Here is a 23,324-nt window from a genome sequence, read left to right on the forward strand (position 1 = left end):
ATTTTGCGTTGAAAAAAAAAGTAGGAAATTTAGTTTGCTACAGCAAGAACATAAAAGAGGCCGTACTCATATATACGTAAATGACGAATTAATTCTTGTTTGAATTTCAAAATAACGCGTTAATATCACTGAAACACATACTTGTCTATTTCAAGGTTGTTTATGAAATATATTATGACTCAGACTCGACTCGAAACAGAAACGAATCGATTTGTGACTCGGGAGTACGGTGACTCGATTGGGACTTGAACGTGGAATTTGCTGGGACTTGGAAATTCGGATAACCCGAGATTCGACTTGAGTGTTTAGGGATAACATTGGGTCTTTTTTCATCTACATTTCCTAGATATTCAACAATATCTTAAAAATTTTCTCTGCGGAATTACTTAGCCGTCGGAGTTATCCAAGGTATACAAGCCCGGATTTCAATCTATCTCGGTTGGTTCATTTGATGAAAGGAATATTGATGGCAAGCCAGGAAAAGTCAGTTTTCACTAAATCATTTAATAAGAATGGAGTGGGTAAAATGATGTTGGAAAAGGCGTAAAATTTAAAAATAATAATTTTCTTTTCTGGGAGGGCTCCCTTGACTACGCATATGCTTGAAACGCATCGAAATCGGCATTGTGCATTTAAACTATTCTGTTCTATACTTAAGACCGTTTAATTCCACCAGGATAACTTAAAGGCTGTGAGACGGACATCTAACAAGTATTCACATAATATACTGGTGTATGGTGACACTCGCCGATAAATTGTAGCAGAAACTATCATTATTTCTTTTATTTATAGAAATAAACAAATCATGAACGTTGAAAGATCGATGCCCAATACGCCCATGCAGTATTTCATAATTGTGTAAATGTTATTATAAAAGTGGCAAGAACAATATTTTTCATGTGTACGTTTCCTTAAACATTTCCTCCACATTTATTATGATAGACCTAATCTAAACCTTCGTTTAATAATGCTTTTGAATATAAAAAGGTAATTTCACTGAATTAGTGAGTAATTTCTCACGTATCTTAAGAATATTAGCGATATAATCTGACTTATTTATGACTTGAGGGGCGTAAGAACAATATTGTTCGTATAGCAAACAAGCTCGCAGCATTGCGTATTGACGTCGGACATTAAATTACGTAAAAAATATTTTGATTAAAAACATGGAATCCATTATCTTTTCCTTATATGGTGAAAACTTGATTTTTTTAAAATTGGACTTTGGATATATCTTGGTGACATTTATTATGCATCTAAACATCTTAATAAAAAATAACAATAACGAATTGATATGTGAGATTGTTTGTCGTTTATCCCACGAGCAACAACGTTGAAATGCGCGATCGCGATTTTGGTTCTTTCTGTAGAATTTAATTTTACCGACATCAAATCAATCAACGACAGAATATAATGGCGGTAACGGCACCCGTAACATCATATATTACTCTATGTTACATGTTGTAATGTGGTGGGCTAACGTATTTTAACCGACAACTCTTAGAAATTCAAATACAGAGCACAAGATAATTTTATGCTTTTGGCGACACGTCTTTCTGCACATGTTGATGTGAAAAGCTCAATCAGTAAGTGTAAACGATTTCGTCGATGTTGCCGGGTAGTGGTCAAAGGCTGACCAGTACAAGTGAAGTGACCACACATATGTTGTCTGTCATCCTGGAGCGCCCTGTCTTGCAAAAACTGAAAGTTTGACTCCGTAGTGTATTTTGTTGACAGATGTCGGCACTTCAATAGGCGTAAGTCTGTGTGCCCACTTAATTTAGACAAGATTATATATTGATTTCATTTTTTAAGCTCTTGTTGCTCGAAAAAAAACGCAACATCAACGTAACGTACATAAACCCAAAATAAACGAAAATTACATTTTCAAATACAAAGATTTGGATACTCATGCAAATTCGGCTTGGTCATATTTTTTTCTTTAAGTTTAATTTCACCATAGTTGGTATTATGCTTCGTCAGGTAATAGTCGACAATTAGAATGAAAATATTTAATTGCAATTCTATTTGAAAGTTATAGAAAAAAAGAAAGTCGAATAACATCTAATTTATTTCAAGTTTGAAGACCCATCGGTGAAATTTCATATTGGATATGGTTTTGGAAGCATAAAACTAACTGAGCGTCGCACAATAGAACTGACCGGTGGACATGCGCACCAACATCACGCGAATCCGATGCGGTTGATTGGAAGTTTACGTTGGAAATTTATGCTCACATACACGGGTCAGATTTTAACACATTCTAAACTGATCACGAAGTAAGAATACTTATCGAAATATGTTTTCAACAAAATGGATGTCGAAAAAGAAGTTTGTTCGCAACCGTTGTCAAAAACGAACTTCATGCCATCGCCAAGTAAACAAAAGTATTCTAGTCGTGACTTGTCATCGAGGAATTAAAAGAAATTTCATTTGGAATGCTCGAAAGTTAGATGTATTTATACAAATCAAGAGCAAGCCGTGATATAAGGTGATGACTCCACGTTACGGGTGGTTTGACCTCTTCGTACTAAGGTCCGGACCAAACCCTGGCAACACAATGGACTCTATAGCTAGTGACAGATGACAATGAATCTAGATGGCTGCTGCTGAATGAAATTGCTTGATATTTACGTTATCTTTTCCGAATTAAAGTACGCTGCAAAAAACTGAAACAAAATAAGTGAGGTTTTACAGTTGATAACATTCATGCTGATTTACGAAATCAATCTCCAACCAACTTCGATATGCTAATGACGTTTAACTTAGATCGTGATGGAAGATCCAATTTTTTGATCAATTGTACTTTGAGATTACTTGCAATATGGGAATATTTTACGATATATTTAGCAGTATATCCGTTGGTAAGGCGTTTGCGACACAATGCTTCTGAACGGGTTTCCAATTGTTTCCGCCAAGCTGAATTCAATAATGGAAGTTATATGAATGTTATTCTTGCGGTGGAGTCGGCATTTCCATCTAAGGGATTTCCAATGTGAGCTTAACGAGAAATAAATCCCTTAACCTGATACTGGTCATTTGCTGCCACAGACCAAAACTATATCCACGCGTGAATCGCCCCTCAAAATGACGCTTTGGCAATTTTTAGTTGAACTCTAATACCCGATTATTTTATTAAAATTGAACAATATAATCCCCAAAATGTTACTATATCGTTATTTTCTCTCTTCGCCTGCATTCAGAGTCGTCTACCGGTAACTTTACGTTGTATTGTCATTTTCACCTTCAAGTGACAACAATGCCATCAAGCGACACTAGTCGCATGCCAACACTTTTAACAAAAGAGCAATAAAAGTTCGCAAACGATTCTCCACCGACGATGAAGCGTCAGTTTATGTGATTGGCGGCTCGATCACAATGAAATTTGACTTGATTCAACGGTTAAAATGGCGCTAGCCTTTTTACTTGTCATATTGTGACACTCATGTCACGGAAAATCGTTTTCTTCTTTAGAGTCACGAGCATGATTAATCTTATTATCAGTTATAAATAGCACTCCAAAGTCAAAGTAAACCGTCAAATAAATCATGTTTAATTTTTTTAAAATACATGTATATACAATTACTTTTTTATTTCTACATCATTAATATTCGCCAACGAAAATGTAAAATTCCATATAATAAACTCCCTTATTAGTGTCATCCGTGGATAGAGAAGCATTACTGCACCATACAATATAATTCCAAGTTACAACCAAAAACAAACTATTATTTTTAATTTCAATTTGTACTGAAGAAAGCGTCTGCAAATAAAGTAATAAAGTTTCGATTATTTTAGTATAAAGAATTTTGAAATATTTCCAAATAATTAACAAAATAGAACAGCTGCTAGAAATTAACATCTTTGGAGGTGCTCATTATTCGCGGATTATATTCATGATATTATATTGTTCTAGCTATATTGCATTGCGCAAATAGCCTAATTTGCGACTTATGTTATACATTGCCCCATGTGTGCATGTCATAAATTCACTCTTTATGGACCATCGGTTACAGTTAAAGGTATCAGAAAGTGGATACAACAAAAGTTACCTAAACAATCTGTGTGTACATAGTTTCATAATTCATTCTCTACAACACTTCAGTAGCTGTAAATATAATGAAATTGCCACACTCTTGCTCCCTCTGCTTGTATCGCGTGTAGGACTGTAGGTAAATTTCGATAATCTATTATTTCGTTTCATATACATCAAAGTGACTATAAACCACTTGTAGTGACTATAGTCACTTTGATATACAATAGCAAAAACACCACACAGAAACGAAACGGCTGAGAATCCGGAGAGAACCCGTCAGAAATAGGGACCGTCAGAGGTGTAATCACTTTGTGACTACTGTAGTTGATGTTGAGTAAATTAATCGGGGACAAACGTAATTAAATGGCCAGGGTCGCCATTGTGCGAGATGCGTACAACATCACTTGAATGACGCATATAACAAAACGGATATTATGTAAACGTTGGCCTCCGAGGACCTATTCCTTGTACTTCATAAAGGCAGTTGCGATACGCGGTAGAGACGGTGCCTGAAATGTTTCCTTTTTCGTGCGTAAAAGTATTTATTAGATAATAGAAAACTTATCGTCGACGATAGTTGTTCGATTTTCAAGTCTGAATCATTTTGATGTCGATAGCGGAAATTGATAAAAAGTTCGATACCAACCCCGGTATAACATGTCCGGTTTTCAACTATATATATCAAATATACCAATAACACTGTTGTATCCGCTTCAATGAATTTGACTATCATGATAATAATTTTTGTTCAAAAGAAAACCTATAAATATTGTACGTTAGTCAAAATATTCGTGACACGGCGGTTCATTGCCATTTTACCATAGTCTGCAAGTTAGGCGCTTCGCACCGATAGGAAAATGAAGATGAGATTCTTTTTAAACGCAACCTTGAAACTAATCCCCATTCAACACCCCCATAAAATACGTTAATTGAGAGTAACCCTATTGTTACATTACACATATATATTTCAATTTACTTGCGCAGTATGGTATATATATATATATACTTGTCTAGCATACGGACCCTAGTCGTGGCATTGTCGCACACAAAAAAACGGGTTGTACACACTCCACCTTCACATAGTCAAAACTGTATCTCGTTCCGATAAAGATGTCCAGCAGACATCGTGTTATCACAATCCTGAACATAACAATGATTTAATTTTACTTTTCAGATAGCCTACGTTTTTTTCAATTTGACAAGACTCGGCTTGGCCCAAGCCTCGTTCAAACAAGGTTGTGTTTGTTGTGTGTGGTGGCAGCGGGCACATGATATTTTTCAGGTTTCAAACTTTTTTTAAAGTTATTTCTCTCTCCCTTGTTAATTTGTGTGTATTATGGAGTTTTCAAAATAAACTATCTATCTATCAATGCGTTTTGAAATAGAATCTCAGTAGAATACATTGATATTCGGATGAACACAAGCTGATTTCATAAGCAGTTCATTTGTTTTTATCAATCATTTTATCGCCTGGTATGAACTTATTGGCCTATTGTTCAGTTTTGTATTGCCGCACTATCTTTTTAAACCTTATAATGTTGGATTGAATGGGTCGTATTTGTGTTTATGGCAATGCATCAATGTTGGTGTTACAAACACTATGCGTCCTTATTAAAATATGTGAGCCATATGGAGACCATGACAAATTTATTAAAGTCCAGTTTGTAAAATATGTTGCCTTAATTATTTTTAGTGTATCCACGTCTTGAATTGTATTGAAAGTTATCGCCCGATTTTATATTGTTTTGGGGTCATTCTACAGTGTGCTTCTTTCTACATGTTTTAACTTCAGGCTGAGTTACGATCACATTCGGGGGAAATATGCATTTTGTTCGTCCGTTTATTATTATGTTTTGTTTGACATTCTGCTAAATTAGAATCCGGAATGCCAGGGATTGACAAGTAAATCAAACACAAGTCAAACAAAACCCATCGTTATATATAGTATAAAAATATATTTCTTTTCTATAAAAATAGAACGAATCATATGAATAATAGAGATTGGATAACAACAATAATTTGATCATGGATTCAGAAAAATAAACAGTCGATGTATTAAAATACTATTATATGAATATATACGAAAATAGGAATCAAAGAACCACGTGAACACACAAAACTACTCATTAAGAGATGCAGGTAGAGTTTCTTCGGGATTATCATAAAGAGTCGAAAATACAGCTGAACAGCAGTTGATAAAACTAGGACAACATTACAACCAGTCGTTGGAATGCTGTGAAATATCCTGAACAACGTTTGAAAAAATTAAGACAACGGTACAACCAGTCGTTTGAATGCTAAGAAAAATCAAGTTTTTTTGTTGTACGGTGAATTTTTTAGTGTTTCCAGGAAAAATTGCTCATCCTCTAGAAAACTCTGATCCTGCAAAACAAAATTATTTTTATTTACTATTATCATCTTACGGTCACATTGTATATGAGATTCATGAAAAAAAAGTGTGGTGTTTCGAAACGTCGGTTCTATGCAATATTACTATATTTGACAAATGGATAGATAACATCAAATACCACTTTATGGTGATATAATTATTTTGAAAGTTACCATGTATGTTTCCAAATCCCAAACAAACCAAATTCTATTCAGATCTCCCAACATGTTTGAATAACTGTTGTTATCTGGCTGGAAACTGCACTAATTTTTAGTAATATTCCGCACATTGAAAATTTCTTAATGTATGAACATGAAGCATGGTGAAAAAAAAAAGCTTGAACCTAATACAATCTACAATTTGTTAACTCTAATATAGCAATCACCTTTTTTAGCAGAATGTTGTCATAAAACCATTCCTGCAGGACTATTGGCTTGTCCTGGACTCCCTGGATGTCCGATCACCAGTCTTTGCTTGATTGGTGTCACTGTGGTTGAGGTAGATGCCACATGGCCAACAGGAGATGCCACAGCAGAGTTAAGGCTTGTTGAAAATATAGGTCCACCAGCACTGCGTTCTTGCGCCAATGCCTTCCTTTCCTACGGGATATGAGAAAAAGAATATAAATGAACAACGAAAAGATATATTTTACAATAAGTATATAATAAAAACATAGCGAACAATACATTCACATTATTCAAAGCCCCATGGTACACGTTTCCCTAACGACTCAGAACAATTAACAGATAGGAATCATCCAATTGGAAATCAAAAGACAATTACCTAAAACAAGAGAGCGATGCGCAAATATAGGGGACATATACAAGGCCAAGTAGTACAGGTATTCAATCTTTTACAGAGTTTCCCAGACTTCATCTGGCCACCAGAGAGCAACGAACGCAGAGACTCCACAAGGTGCGCATATCATAATTTTGATAGCGTTAACAGCATCACACATAAAAAAGCCTACATAAATGTTTCAAAAAGATATCAGGTAATAGCCCTATAGCAACAACAACCTTTACCTACTGAAAATTTCAAAGCAATAATGCAGTGAACGTTTTATTCCTCACAACAAAAATAATTAAAATCTAACAAGAACAACAGAAGCATAGGTCCACTTCATGTCCAAACAAATGAAATACCTCAGCAAGAAGTTGTCTTTGATTTGCAAGTTCTTTCATATCATTATGAATTTCAGCAAGTTTTTTACTTTGTTCTTCCTGAATTCGTTTTGCTTCTGCATAAACTCTTTCTTTATCAGCTTCAGAATCGATTGCTTTCTGCAAAATCAAATTTAAATGCATTACGGATATAAAACAACATTTACTTTAGCAGTCAAGGATTTTTTACTCAATGACAAATAAATAGTCCAGGATTGGATCTTACTACTCACTTGTGACATTGCGTTTGTTTCTGCTTCTCGTTGTTCTAGTTCATGTTGAATTTGTTGTAAAATTTGTTTTTCTTCGTTAATCTGAGTTGGTTTATTGTTTAGATCAAGTTTTTGTGAATTCAATCTTTCGTTTGATGATTCAAGCTAAAATCAAAAGTTAGAAAATTTGAAATCAGTTATATAAATAATAAAGAATGTAAATAATCTCTAGTGTATGTCCAGCTTGACTCAGATTATAACTAAGAGTTTACATTTGATCTGAAAAACATTTCTTTCCTGACAAATACATTGCAATCTAGGGCCTGCGCAACTCTAATAATTTATATTTGATACATTCGGCTCTATGGGTATGCTCACTAATACTGGTAGACAGTTTGTTAAGAGTAGTTTATTCAGCGAGAATTCTGAAGGTTTCAGAAAACATTGAAAGGGGAAAGTAGCTACAACTCAGAACCTTGAATAACAGTGGCTAATGCATCCATTTGGTATCTTGTATATATCAAACTATGTCATTTTCACACAAACCAGAAAATACCTGAAACAAACCAGTTATCATACGCTAGATAAATTTATTACCGTATACAGTTGGAGGTGATTCTCAACCCCCATTCTCTTGGGCCCAATATTTATTTATATCAAATGGATGAAACCGTCAATAAAAATTTTCAGTATCATAAAATGATTGCTTTCATAATATAAACAATACAGTAAAAGTGTCAATGACCAAACTATTTTTGCATCTCATCATCAGTGTGTTAAGTCAAACTTCCAAACCTCAATATCAAGCCTGAATCTTCTCCCCCTTCAATTTGTAATTGACAACATTTCCTTGAGACCTACTGCCGACCCATTTCAAAAATTCTTGCTGAAGGACCATGTTGAGAAACACTGCTCTCAAGTTTTACAAATAACCACCACACTTGAGCATGAGGTATGTAGTAACCGACAACGACAATATCAATTTGATAAATGCAATATGAGATACTATAAGATAATGTACATTCAGTACTCAATTTCTGCAAAGCAAAAACATCTTTATGTACCTGTGCTTTCTTTCTTGCTAATTCCAACTTCTCTGCATTGATTTGATTCATCATGTCTTCATGTTCACGATTACGTCGATTTGCTTGTTCTGCTTCCGTTATTTTAGCCTCCTCGTACCTAATAGCGATGCTTGACAGATCATCCGATGCCCTGATCAACTTTGTTGTGTCATCTCTGCTTTCTTGTCTGATCTCATTCTGTATATTTATCATTTCTCTCTAAAAAACAGAATTTCATTAGCTTGTGGCAAAATTTTCCTGGTAATGACAGGACTATAAAAAAAAAACAATTGCAACACATACTGCATTCATATGTCAATTTAAAGGTAGATAAATTCAAACATAAATCAATAAAAAGATATGTAAAGACAATGTATCAAAGTTTTGAACATGACTAATATAAAAGTGATTTAACATGAAATGTTAAACAGGTGCCAGCGTTTAGTATGTTTTCACTAAAGTCAAAGGTTAACTCAAATTTTTAAACTGTCCGGAGTCAAGGGTCAAAATTTTGAATTCTCTGTGAAGTCTGAATTTATATTTTCAATGATGATAATATAAGTTTGAAAAAAGTATATACACAGGACTATATTCTACATATTTTTTAATAGTAATCCGGTGTATATCAACAGAATTTGTAACAAAAGTAGCCATATTGGAAGTTTTCCATATTGAACAAGATACTATGACTTATGTGAACAGTCAAAAGATAAATTAACCCAATTTAAGTTTAAGAAAATGGTCTCACTGTATGGTAGAATATAAACAATTCATCTAACATTTGTAGAAATACTTTCGTCTCTAATTAATGCTAATTGTTCAGAATCATAATTAAATCTTTTTAATTCAGGTTTGATAATGGAGGCAAGAATTTCACAAATCAGGAAAATTAAGCAAAATGAAATCAAAAACCCCAATGATCCAAAATGTAATTCAATTTGCCTTAAAATTGGAACGTAAATTAATAACCAAATACCTATAAAAAATGATAAAGCCATTCCAAAAACTATCTCTTTTACTTTAGGATACACATATTGCTTTAATATTTCAACAAAAAAGGCATTGGCCCCAAGTGAAAATACCCCATACATGCCTGAAGAACATATCTGAAGAAGAAAAATATCAAACTCAATACCTATTGTAATTAGTACGCCACATATTAATATACCAAGACATAAAATTTGTGCAATAGGATTGTATTTTTTAAATTTGTCTGTTGCAAGTCCAGCTGAAATACTTCCGATCAAACCTCCAATGGAAAATACCACGAGCACTTGTGATTTTGGCAAGGTCAGAAGATCATTATCTGTAGTTGAAGTGACATTTGATGAAGTATTGCTTGTTTTGTTAAGAAAGATTTCTGGAACTGGCATCAGTATGAATTGCACAATAGACATTGTGATGAGAGTTGTTTGCACAAAGATAAGTATTGCTGAGGTTTTATCGAAAAATAAAACTTTAAATTCGGAAAGCAAATTTCGCCAAATATGTCGCAATCCTGTTGGATATTCTTTTATAAGTTTCAAACGCTGAGCTTCTGCTCTTGATGGTGGTAGGACAGGTAGGTTTGGTAGAAAAGCTGTGATAATTAGCAATAGAATGACATCTAAACATGATATTATGCTGAGTGTTGATACTAAAGCATGAGACTGTGAATGCAAAATTGGTCCTTGTATATTCTCCAAGTTTATAAATGTAGGCAGAGCTGTACCTATTAATTTTCCAAAGCAGAATGCAAAAAATGATATTCCTAGAACCGTAGCTTGTTCTCTTTCATCGAACCATACAGTTGCGAGCAGTGGCACCAAAACAAAAAATACAACCTGGGCAAAACCACCAATGAACTGTCCAAGCATCATTAACAGAATATGCTGTTTTAAAGCAATAACCAATGCTTCAATAAATAAAGATAATCCCATCAGAGCAAGTCCAAATTGCAACCAAGGTTTGATGAGATGAACATACATTTGTGCGATGAAAAGAACAGGAATCGCAGCAAGAATCGATCCAAGTGCCGCACTCAAATTGACATTATCAGCCTCTATCTCAGTTATGTGAAAATGATCAACAAGAAATTGATGCCAAATTCCCCAGGTAACTGATATAATTCCAACCTGACAACCATACACAATAACAGCAAACACCACCATCCATCTGATAGGATATAATTTCAGCGAAGATGGCGGTAAACCATTAATACCTGGCATATTGCTTAAACTTTAACAGATAATAAATGCTAATAAATGCACAGAATTGCTAGGTTTAGACCCAATCAAATTCAGTAACTGGGATAAAACAGTATTTAAAACCACAGCCCAATTGGAGCTCACTTCCATATATTTTCACCTACTTAGCCGATATCTTTAAAAACTTGCTCCACACACACAAACAAATGAGGTCATTTCTTATCAATACAATGTACACAAAATTTCAAATTGATATATTTTGACAAATGCATTGACATTCGACACACACCATAAGTATATAGAAAATAAAGTACTGTATGCAATATAGATCTTTATTGGGATATGGCAACAAAATCAATCCATCTAAGAATCAAATGTACATTATCAAACAATATTTTCTGACCAAAATGCTATTTGAAGCATAATGGCTGACAAATAATATAAATATAAGACTTATACCTTTATCTCTCATGTTTGATACAGTTAATAAAATTCTTTCTCTTAACAAATGCTAAAAACATCTAACGGTCATCAATGGATTTGTATTTTTATGTCTTGTCCATCGGATGATAAAAGCTGAAGCTCGAAAGTGGAACTTTCGTAAGAATTATAAAATTGTAGAATATTTTCCATTCGATGATATCATCAGCAGACAGGAGACCTGATTTTGCTTGTCCGAAATAATACAAAGAACCAAGCAGATACATTGAAAGCAAGTATACTTTGCCAATAAAGGCTAAGATAACTAAAACAGCAACTTATACTAAGTAAATTATTACAATAACTGATTCTGGTTATGATCTATATTTTCATGACTTGACTTTCTTACGTAAAAATCATGTGCCTGATTGATACATCTAGATATAAACATAGACTAGGGAAGATATATCATAGGTATTTCAGGTTTGTTTGTGTTTGAAAGTTCTGTATAATCACATTCAAACTCAGGTATCGAGTAAAACTACCTACGGTATACGATTTGTAAAACTAAAAATACTGAATTAACATTGCAGAGTATTTGAAATAATAAATTGAGTTGAAAATTGATGTACGCCACACTTTTTGAAGCATTTCTTTGCCCAATATTTAGCGGATATTGAAGAAAAATTCCTATTATTTGTAGCTCGGTGAAAGCAAGACATCATATTTAGGTAAATCTATATCTGAACAAACAGGCCATCTAAAATTATTCCCTGGAATTCAACTACATTTTCAATATTGTGAAACAACCCATTAGACAGTAAAGCCATGGAATAAAACAATTTTATTTGTTTAGAGTTAAAAAAAACTTGACAGACTCATTTGCTGCAATAGTGGTCAAACAAAATGGTATCCATAATCTGAAAATTTCTTCTAAACTAAATTCTTTGCTCATGTATAATCAAATACTAAGGTATGGAAATCCTCTTCAGAATAAAATACAATAATTTAACTACACAAGACCATAAATATGCTTGCTGCAAGGTCAACTGACTGTGTCTGTACCAGATATTGAATTTATAAATTGTTTCCTGTGAGCTTCCTTTTTAAAATCATTGATTAATGTGGTTGAAGCATCTCAAATTGAAAGAAGAAGAATTTCAATTTTTATTTCCAAATTAAGATTTAATAAGAACACTTAACAACTATTCAGTTGAATAGGCTCATTATAAGTTATTCATGACTTCCTTTGTCTCGCATCCATAAACTGAATTTAGCGCAAGTACTCATAATCATGTTTTAACTATAATTAAGGAAGTCAGATCAATAAGACAGTCATGCCAGCAACTGAGTTTTTACAATTGTATCTTGAACTGAATTTAAAGTTGATTAACTTACACAACTAGTAGTTTGTTTTAGATTAATAAAGAATGGCAAAAAACAGATAAACCATAATTAAATAAAAATTAATTTACTATTACAAGCATTACCTAGAGCAAATAAATATTTTGAATACTGTTAAACTGAAGATTCTTGCACGTTTGAACAAAAAGTTATGACAGTTTTCAGGAGGAGTATACAAAATTCTCCAGCCAGAAAGGCTAGATAGGGTTAATTTCTGCTAACCAATCAATTATAAAGACCATTAAAAAAGACATACCAAAGCAATAAAAGTTTTTATTCTTTTTTTTTCAACTTTATAAGATAAATCATTGAATCTCAGAAATCACAAAACAAAATTATGCATTTGTGCGAATATATGCATGTTCCTAATGAATGAACAAAATATCATACATAATGAATTAAACAACAACTCACATGTGCCTTTCTTAAATGTTCTCTTTCCAAAGAAATTTGTTGCATAAATTGTTTTCTTTCTTCTTGCAATGCAGTGTGAGCTGATTGTAAGTTGCTATGAGACAACTGCAATTTAAGAGAAATATGAATTCAGATGATAAACTTTACCGGTAAGTTCTTTTCATTACTATCTGCTAAATTTTTATTCACAGGATTTCAAGAAATTCATGTTTTTTTCATAACTATCTGCTGAGAATGAAATTTGCATTCATAGATTCCAATTTCATACAAATCCTAATACTTTCATGGTACGTCTAAGGTTTAGTTAAGCAATTGAAAGATATTAAAAATTAAGTAAAGAAATTAATATAAAAATCAGTATACTTTATCATAGATATTTTTGATCATAACATGCATGGATCTCCCCAATATTAAAAACGAGATAGCGATTAGAGACCGCCGACTTATCGCTCTAGCGACGTGTATCCTTTACTCTGACTCAATAGCAACACCGTGTGTCCCATCACTAATTAATTAAAAAAACTCGCTGATTAGTATTTTTACGACATAATTCATCCAAAATCAATAGGCTTCTGGTCCGAGATATGATGAATGCACATGCAAAATTTGGAGCAGATTCAACCTCGATTTCGTGAGATATCGCGTGTATCTACCAGACAGACAGACAAACCAACAGATAAATACCTATCAGGATCGATAAGTAATGAGAGAAAATAATTCTGAATTTCATTGTGATACAAAATAAGATAAAGAAACACAGCAGACGATTTGGATGAAGATATGAATTATGAAGACAAACAAATAATCAACACTATACCTAGAAAACTACCTTATAAATTGCTTGATTATTTTTCGCTAACGTATTAGAGGTCATTGTTTTTTCCGCTGCGTTAAAATATCTGCAGTCAATATGAATGGGATGTGCTTGATTATAGTATTCCAATCTTAATTGGAAGCTGAAATCTTCAAATACTATTGTTAGGAAAACACATACCTGCATGCCATAATGCTGTTCTTCCATTTTTCTATTCATCTCTGAGACAAGTCCTTCAAGTCTAAACATGATAATATGAAAAAACTGAAATAATTGTGAGCATTAATTCATATTACGCTTATTTATGCCTTTCTCTCAGAACTAGGCCTTATACAAGCAAACATTCATATCTAACGTTTTGTATGACAACTAATTATTATTTAGGAGAACCGTAATTCATTTGATTCAGCATTACCTACCCAAGTTATTACACCTTAGGTTGAGTTGGGGAAGTGAGGTGGGTTGGGGTCCATACAATATGCTTACAGAAGTCTACACCAGGGGTCGGCAACCCCTGGCACGCGAGAGGATTTCCCATGGCACGCCGAGTGATTTGAGGCAGATTCAGATATTTATTTTAGTAGTTCAACAAACATTCTACATTTGAACAAAAAATAACAATTCGACAAATTCTTTGAAAAAACATGCAATATTCAACTGCAGTCGACGAGAAGCCGAAATCTGTAAGCGAAATCAGTGTAAATAAGTGTGTGCGGTGCTGTTTGCCACATTTTTCCACTTTCGGAAAAGCGATAGATCAGAGACCGAAATCTGTACGGGAAATCAGTGTAGATACGCATGTGCGGTGCAGGGTTGCCAGATTTGGAAACGCTTCGCTATTGAAACTACTCGTTCAACTACTATCGACTTTTTATATTACTGTTGGGTTATTTTTTGCTCTTTTTATGTCCGCATATGGCTGTGGTATTTTAGGGTAGTGAAGCATTTATTTTGTCCACGCAACCGCAGGTTAAATTTAAGACAAGTAAATTGGAATAAAGCAAGACAATTTAAATATGGCCGCATCGGTCATGGATTGATTACTTTTCACAACGGGAAAATCCTTCCTCGGGGATTTCGAGGCGATAAATATGTATTTTTGATTTACTGATATATATACTTTATATGTGTTTAATTGTACCATGTAGAATTTTTATTACAGATATTAAGATTTTTCTAACGGCGACATCGAATTCGTAAGGTCACAAAAAAAGTTTTGAAACTAAATACAATTAGGCATGTTTATCTCATATTTTTACGTCAACAGATTGAGCGGTATTTTAGACTAGTAATGTTTATATTTTGAGGAAAGAAGACGCAACCGCGAGTTACGTTAGACACAATTATATCAATATAGAAGAAAGTTTTATAGATTCTCGTGGCTGTCGTGAATTAAATTATTTTACGCGACAGAAAAGTCGGTATACACTGAAAAAGTCTTCTTACGAGCGCTTAATCGCAGAGACTGTTTCAGGAGGAAATGGAAATTTCTCATTTTGACCACCCTGCTTTTCAAAAATCCTGGTCGCGCGCCTGGCTGACTGTGTACCTCACTGAAGCCAAAATTTTGATCATTTCAGCGTTCGCTACATGTATCCCTAACAAAAATGATGGAATAAATTTTCTTTTCTTTGGTATTGACGCGTTCACATCTTTTCTGGCTACAAAACTAATCGTGAGTGGCCTTCAAACCTATTAATTAAGTCGTGCATAGACAGGTCGAAGGTAGAGATGCCCTATGCCGAAATCTCCCGTTAGCTAATTTCCATGCACGTTACCCTATAAAATAAATCTGTTTTACATCCTCTTACTATTCAAATCAGGTAGTTGACTATGCAAACTAAACACATAAAAATGTTTGGCACGCGAAGGTGCTCATTATTCATAAAATGGCACGCCGAGTTCAAAAGGTTGCCGACCCCTGGCTATACACCATAACATTAGCTTAAATTATGATTCTTACAGAAATTTCGGTACTCCAGTTCCGTAGTATATGCACCAGGTTAGGGTTAGGCCATAATTTTATTCAGATTTTCCCTATTTTAGTTCTATTGCAAGTTTGAGGACTGTCTATTATACACCCTGGGACCTACCCATAGGTTTCAGACCCTTTATACAACTTGATGTAGAGTAGGCGAACAAAACTAGTTACCTACATACTGGTACATACAATTCTGGAGCACCAAATTTTCAAACATGAATATCAAAATACCAATTCTGCTCAGGCAGGATTCAGCAATATCAATCCTGATGTTAAGCAAAGCAAATCTACGATAAACAACTTTACCTTGATGCAGTTTGTTGCATTTGTATTTGGGCGTCTGATGTTGATCTTTGTTGTTGACTGAGTTGATTTTGGACAACTAAACAGACAGATACAATCGAATTTCATCAAATTTAAAAAAAAAAAATGGTTATCTCCGTAGTATATTCACCAAGGTAGGATTAGGCCACAATTTTATTCTGATTATTTTTATTTCAGTAGTATTACGAGTTCGAGGACAGTCTGTGTTAGCCAAGTGAATATACTCCTTGCCCATAGGTTTCATCAGTCCCTTTATACAACTTGATGTAAAGTAGGCTAACAAGTTTCTATTCTGGTACATACACTTCTGGAGAGGTCTGGCGAGTATAACCAAAGTTACCAAACTATTGCAAAATGCAATTTTCCCAAAACCTCAAAACATGACACAAGTTAATTTAATTCTACTGTGGCGAAATGATATAGAAAAATTCACCCCCTAAAAATTTTTTGAATAGGCTATGAAACAATAACCTGATCCATTCACTTACAGGTGCTTGTAGCAAATGATGCAGTGAGACTACGAAGAATTTGAGATGATGGGTTTACAAAAATTAAGTTTCTAATAAGTCAGATAAATTAGAAGAAAATTGACATATTAATATATTTCTGCATATTCTATAATATGACAAATCAAATGAACAAACCAAAAACGATACCTGAAATTAATTGCTTGTTGCTCAGGGAAATGGATTCCGATTGCTAAGTCATGGCCCTATGTGCTGACTCATATTTCGATGATAATTGTTGTAGCCTATCGGTGGCCTCTTCAACCCTGGACATCATTGATTCTATATTCCTGTTTTGCATAGGAGAAAAACAATTAAACAAAATGATTAAACATATCTCAGTATAAATCTGCGAGGTTTCATGTGATATACCATCCGCCAGAATATTACAAAGACATGGGCTCAGTTAGAACTGTTCTCATTTATTTGTCATTTCACAACTGTCATCTCAAGAAGTTTAATGAGAAGAGTACGACATCAAGTCAGGGCAATTGTCTTCAGATCATGGTTGATCATCCATCTGCCAGAGGTATATAAATGATAACACAAGATCCAATGACCACCATGTGACATGGACATCTGTTATACTGCGAAAAAAATTGTAACCTTTCATTAAAACCTCACGGTGAAAGGTGATTTAGCAGTAATAATATGATTTCCGATCCCTAAAGATTCCAGGTCAGTAACACACTCTACTGAACTAGACCGTTTGTAAATCGCAAGACTTCTTAAGAAGACTAGGAAGTGAAAATTGACAAATTCAAACCTTTTACAGAAACATCATTGCCCATATTCTCGAATAAATTACAAAATCAGGGATAAAACGAGTGTCTCAAAAATGTGTTCCACTTGACTCACATGTCCCAGGGCAAAGTAGGACACGTGGGACAAGTGAGACACGTTGGACAAGTGGGAGGGACACGTTAAACCCGACATTTTCGAGACACCGGGAAAAACAATCTAGGAAGCCCTTGTTAAACTAATTATTGCATTACACACCTGGCATGATATGTTGAATTCTTGATTGCTTCCATTTCTTTACCATGAGCTTATCTTAATCGTTCAACTTCTTTTTCTCCGTCCACTCTACATTCATCTAATGCTTGTAAATGAAGATTTCTCAACCTGAGAGTTTGATATGGAAAGTTCAATGACATATAATTAGGGAGCGAATAACCATGTCCACTTGCTCAGGAATACTATCCCGACCAAAAAAATTGATGACTACCGGTACATGGTTTTCAAATCTACTTCATGAAAGCAGTTCAATATGATTTTTGTTTGAAATACAAGAAAAAATATATTGTGTGATATTATTTATGCAACAAATAAATGTTAAATTTAATCCAGAAACAGAATTATGATGCATGAAAGTAAATACAACATATTCAAAAGTAAAAAATATGTTCGTGCACAAAACACTTTTTACAATTCACAAATTCATACAGTTCTATTTTACGAAAAAAACAAATTTCTCTACTTTGAATTGTCTTGTACAAAGATTACCAATTTTATTCCTATATGAAGTAGCTTAGACCTATACAGAAAATTCGATTAAACAAATTCCCGAAAGAAGAATTTTTAAAAATTCACAATTTAATTTGTAAATATTTTTTACATGACAGTTATTTATTCATTTCACAAGTACAAACAAACAAATATTTTTTATCAATTATTTTTTATTAGTAATAACAACATTCTGTTTCAAATATTGAGTAATATCTTCGTGTTTCCAGAATGAAAGTGAAAACCGGTACTCCCAAAGTATGTGTACCAGGTTAGGGTTAGGCCATAATTTTATTCAGATTTTCCTTATTTTAGTTCTATTACAAGTTCGGGGACTGTTTGTGTTAGCCAAGTGAATATACCCCCTGCACATAGGCTTCCGTCCCTTTACGCAACTTGATGTAAATTAGGCAAACAAAATTAGTTACCTCCATATTGGTACACATACTTCTGGAGCGCCTGAAAACCAACACAACAGTTGACAAGATATACCTTTTAATTTCTTCCTGATGTTCACATTCTTTAGATGTATCAGCTTGTACCTGTGTTTGCATTGCATTTCTTAAAACTAATATTCTTGATGAATAAGATTCTCGAACACTATCTAGTTCTCTATCAACTCTTGATTTCAAGTCATTGAATGAAGATTTCAGCAACTGCATATTAATAATAGAAAAATATACAGATTAGGAAAACATACACTGAGCAAACTAAGGATGTAAATCAGGAAAATGATATGGAAAAATTATGGCAGTGTAGAATTATTTTTTTAAATCTAGTTTATTCAAAATGTTGATAAATTGGTTTATATTGTATCATAAATGTGAAAGTCTATGGGATAGGATTTCCATATTTACCCCGGAAGAGAGGAAAGCCTATGTGATGGTTTAATCAACCATGGCTTCTCATCTGGTTAACAGTCTCTGTCAGTATGGGAATTGTTTACCAGTTTGCAACCACGAAGCGGTTATGAGAGCAGCAGGCACAGTTATGCCTACAGCAGAGTAATCAGAGTTGCGATGGCAGACAAGTTCCCAACTCAGACTGCCGAGCCGAGTTTTCAGTTCAGCTTTTTTTTTGCGTTCCTGAGCCAAATATACTACCAAATATAGTACTAGTACAAAGATGCTAGAATATAAATAGAAGACTATTAGAGACAAATTGCACACAAACATAGAACTCCATAGGTTGAAATACGTTCGTCTGAGGTATTTGATTAGAGCGGATGAAATGTTGCAAGTATATTTGAGATAGTGTGCAGCAACCTCTATGAACCACTTAAAAAAATACGGTAAACCGATATAATAAATCTATTCCTAATCCATAAAATTTGTTTTAAATCAGAATTTAGCCACATATAGAGTACACAGACCATAAGTTAGGACAGTGATTTTCCACCGGTGTTATACAGTTGAAAGGTTAAAAATAACCGTGTTAGCGTATAAATTCCATGTTTCAAACGTAGACACTCTTACATTAATTATTCTCACTTCAATCCTGCTATCATATGTTGTCTTGGTAAGTTCCAAGTCAGCTTTATAAGCAAGTTCAACATTATGTAACAAAGCTTTGGTATGACCAAGTTGAGATTCTAAGCTTTGATTTCTGGCTTCTTCACCAGTGGATATAGTTCTCTCAGTCGTATAATGTTGCTGGATATTTTCATTTATTGCCATTGATCTAGTTGTAGGGGTTGGTGGAACGATTGGAGCTTCATTGACAAATGCAAAATCTGCATTTCTTCTTGGTCTTGAAGGTTGACTACTAAATGATGGCGTTGAAGATCTGAAAATGTAATAATAATCAATAACAAGGAATTTATTAATTTTTGAAACAATGGGCTTTGATTATGAGCATCATTATCACCATAATATTCAGATGGATAAATAAGGAATAGGTGATGTTCACGCAGGGTTGTGAAATCAAGAAAAATTTACAGTCGTCTGATACTCCAACCCGTTTAAAAAACGACTCCGGCTTGGACGTGCCTTGAGAATGCTTAGTTAAAATAGTGGAAATGAGTAAGTTTGAGAATTTACATAATATGTACATAATATGACGTCAAGGAAACAAACAGCTGATTAAGAGAGTAATTACTCTCTGGGAGACCATTTACAGATTTATGTCCTATGTGCTCTTATAATCAACAATTGTTTGTTTTGTCTACAATAAAAGCTTAAAATGAAAAATGCAATAATGGAGGATTGTCAAAAATATCTTACTTTAATTAGAAAACATCATCAACACCAGATTTCTCACTCTGAGAAGTTGACCTCGTCGGTATAGGAGTGTCATAAATCTGTGATAGTAAAATCCAAATATTTTCATTGGAAGTCTGTGGAATTGTGGAAACTTACAATCGACTCCAACTTAAACTTCAAACTCAGAAAAAATCAAATATTGATAAAAAACTTTGACATATGCAACTAATGCTCAATGAGCTTCTGTATAAAATTCGACTTCTACTATCATCATTGAAATTTGAAAGTATGAAAATCGGACTCAGGGAATTTAAAATTTCCACTAAGACTCTGAAGAAATAGTAATGCCGAACTCCGAATCCACAGCCCTGATTGAAAGTAAGATTTGTTTCGTTTGGTCAAGGTATGAATTGGTTAATTGACAAACAACGGATAATGGAAATAAAAGTTAGCATTACATCAGTGAAAATAGAAGACTAGGGTCCATAAATATGGAAGTGATGACGGGACAAACACATGAAAAGGACCTATAATAAAAATTCTTTGTTCGCCACTGTAATTGGCAGTTAACATATTTCAAGATAAATCAAAATTCAAAGTCTGTTACCACTGCTGCTGTTTCTGATGATCTTGGTCTGGAAACAAGAGAAGATAAATTGAAGAAATGAAAGCAGAGCTATGTCAAATGGGAAGGTAATTCCGCAAAAAATTACCCTTCAAACTTCATTTCGCATCCCATCAGGTTGCTTTTCGTGATATTACCGAACTATGAGTAAGTTCTAATTTACAACATAGAACTAATTGCTGATTAAATTTCATAATACCATATTCGAACATTCTGGGAAAGTAGAAACGCTCAAGTAAAGACTGAAGCAAGATTAAAAACACACATCCGTATTTATTTCAGGTGTGTGAATATTTGTATAAAAATATATATCAAAAGACTTTCTAGTGATTCATTGTTATTAACAGGCTTGCACGTAATTGACAAAAATCAATTCCGTAATTACGGCCAAATCGATTACGTAATGACCCCGTAATTGCGATATTTTTTCACACATTTAAACCTTTCATAACAACCAATTGAATTCACTCCATTTTCGATTGGGACATCGAGTTTGGGTTTTCATATTCCTGGCAGTACTACACGCCGGCGACGGATGTTAAGACAAGAGTGAATTCAAATTAATTTTATTCTGATTTTTATCTTTTGTGCTAGATTTGATTTCCTTTATCACCTTCGCAAATTAACCGTCCCAATTTTATGCGATCAATTTTATCATTACCGACACTGGTATACGGATATTTATGAAACGATAGTTGACTTTTTTTAAACCGTATTAAAAAAAATGTCGGGTTTCCAATTTATCAATGCCACGACGAGCGTATTCTCTCGTTCGATTATACTTGCGCTTGCCTCGCGACGAAGACTTGTTATTGCACCGTTTTTAACATTATTCGACTTCACTACCTAGTCAGCATTTTATAATAATTATTGATGCCGACTTATTGACGTTATTCCGATTACCATTACATGCTTCATTTTACATTAAATCATTTCGCGGCCTAAATGTTGTAACATTATTTGCGACAAATTTAGATCAAATATTAATTATTTGCGCATAATTTAAATACCGTACTTAACTACTTATATGACATGGCTTTTCCGAAAATACAAAGTTATATCGCAAAAAAATGCATATTGTGACATTTATTTTGCAGTCACGAAAAAATTAACTTATTTTTCTAACTCAAGTCGACGATCCTATCGGCCAAGATTGACACAAATTTGGTCGAGTGTGGATGGTATTCAAGAATCAAAATAAGTTGCCGCATTTGGTAAAGACAGTTAATCATGTTTGGCCGAAATATTGCGAGGCATTGTGGGAAATATATTGAGCAAAGTCCGGACTGATATAAAACGATAAAACCGGTAACAGAACATCAAGGTTTTGTAACTGAAAATGGTTCTCGCACAGAATAAACATACTGGCTCATACTTGATATTTGATAGTAGTTAAATTGAGAATATTGAACTGTTGAAAACAAAAAAACGATCATCGAAATTCTTAAATCTCGTTGCCTTGGTTAAATATAATCCAATGATCAGGACATTTTCAATTAAATACTGCACAAAGATAGTTATACATTAAACATTTAGGCTACAATTTAGCTTTTTTTTTTAATTTTAATCATGCATTGTGGTGGAGAAATCCCACCATTTAAATACGGGTAACTATAAAAATAGAATAGGATTCTGGAATCGATTTAAGTATTTTAAAACAGTGGTTCCCAACCGCCGGTCCGCGGACCGTCAACGGTCCGCAAAGGATTTTTACCGGATCGCGGGAAATCCCGTCATATTGTTGTTTCTCTGCCGTCTCAATCGCTTTACCGATGCCGAAAAGACGAAGTTGCGTTGGTTCATTACGCAATTTCTCTTCCGTCGTCATATTGCTGATTTTTACCGGATCGCGGGAAATCCCGTCATATTGTTGTTTCTCTGCCGTCTCAATCGCTTTACCGATGCCGAAAAGACGAAGTTGCGTTGGTTCAATACGCAATTTTTTTTCCGTCGTCATATTGCTGTTTGATAAGCGCGACATTAATTATCACGGTGACGTATTGGCAAGAGAGAGAAAAGTGAGAAAAACGGCTGCAAATACCGAAGCTCTAACTTCTTCTACTTTTTAAACTTTCACTT

General features: G+C 34.0%; 2 protein-coding genes across 2 annotated transcripts; both read right to left on the reverse strand.

Moving 5' to 3' along the window:
* Window positions 1–5,721: 5,721 nt before the first annotated feature.
* LOC120347878 (uncharacterized) lies at window positions 5,722–17,096 on the reverse strand. Its single transcript, XM_078118063.1, has 9 exons — window positions 17,064–17,096; window positions 16,390–16,446; window positions 14,283–14,343; window positions 13,289–13,393; window positions 8,865–9,083; window positions 7,822–7,965; window positions 7,571–7,708; window positions 6,811–7,024; window positions 5,722–6,418 (listed from the first exon to the last, which is right to left on the reverse strand). Exons 2-8 carry the CDS (start codon window positions 16,407–16,409, stop codon window positions 6,830–6,832), a joined length of 882 nt encoding a protein of 293 aa, XP_077974189.1. The 5' UTR covers window positions 16,410–16,446; window positions 17,064–17,096; the 3' UTR covers window positions 5,722–6,418; window positions 6,811–6,829.
* Window positions 9,191–13,270, reverse strand: LOC144429846 (putative MFS-type transporter C09D4.1). Its single transcript, XM_078118062.1, has one exon. It carries the CDS (start codon window positions 11,069–11,071, stop codon window positions 9,635–9,637), a length of 1,437 nt encoding a protein of 478 aa, XP_077974188.1. The 5' UTR covers window positions 11,072–13,270; the 3' UTR covers window positions 9,191–9,634.
* Window positions 17,097–23,324: the final 6,228 nt, after the last annotated feature.

Source organism: Styela clava, chromosome 11, assembly GCF_964204865.1.
Source record: "Styela clava chromosome 11, kaStyClav1.hap1.2, whole genome shotgun sequence".
Taxonomy (NCBI): Eukaryota; Metazoa; Chordata; class Ascidiacea; order Stolidobranchia; family Styelidae; genus Styela; species Styela clava.

Coding starts and splice junctions, on each gene's coding strand:
- LOC144429846 (XM_078118062.1), bottom strand. CDS start 11,071: ATGCCAGGTATTAATGGTTTACCGCCATCTTCGCTGAAATTATATCCT.
- LOC120347878 (XM_078118063.1), bottom strand. CDS start 16,409: ATGCAACAAACTGCATCAAG. Junction 14,344..16,389: donor ATGCAACAAACTGCATCAAG/GTAAAGTTGTTT, acceptor TATCATGTTTAG/ACTTGAAGGACTTGTCTCAG. Junction 13,394..14,282: donor AACAGCATTATGGCATGCAG/GTATGTGTTTTC, acceptor CTTAAATTGCAG/TTGTCTCATAGCAACTTACA.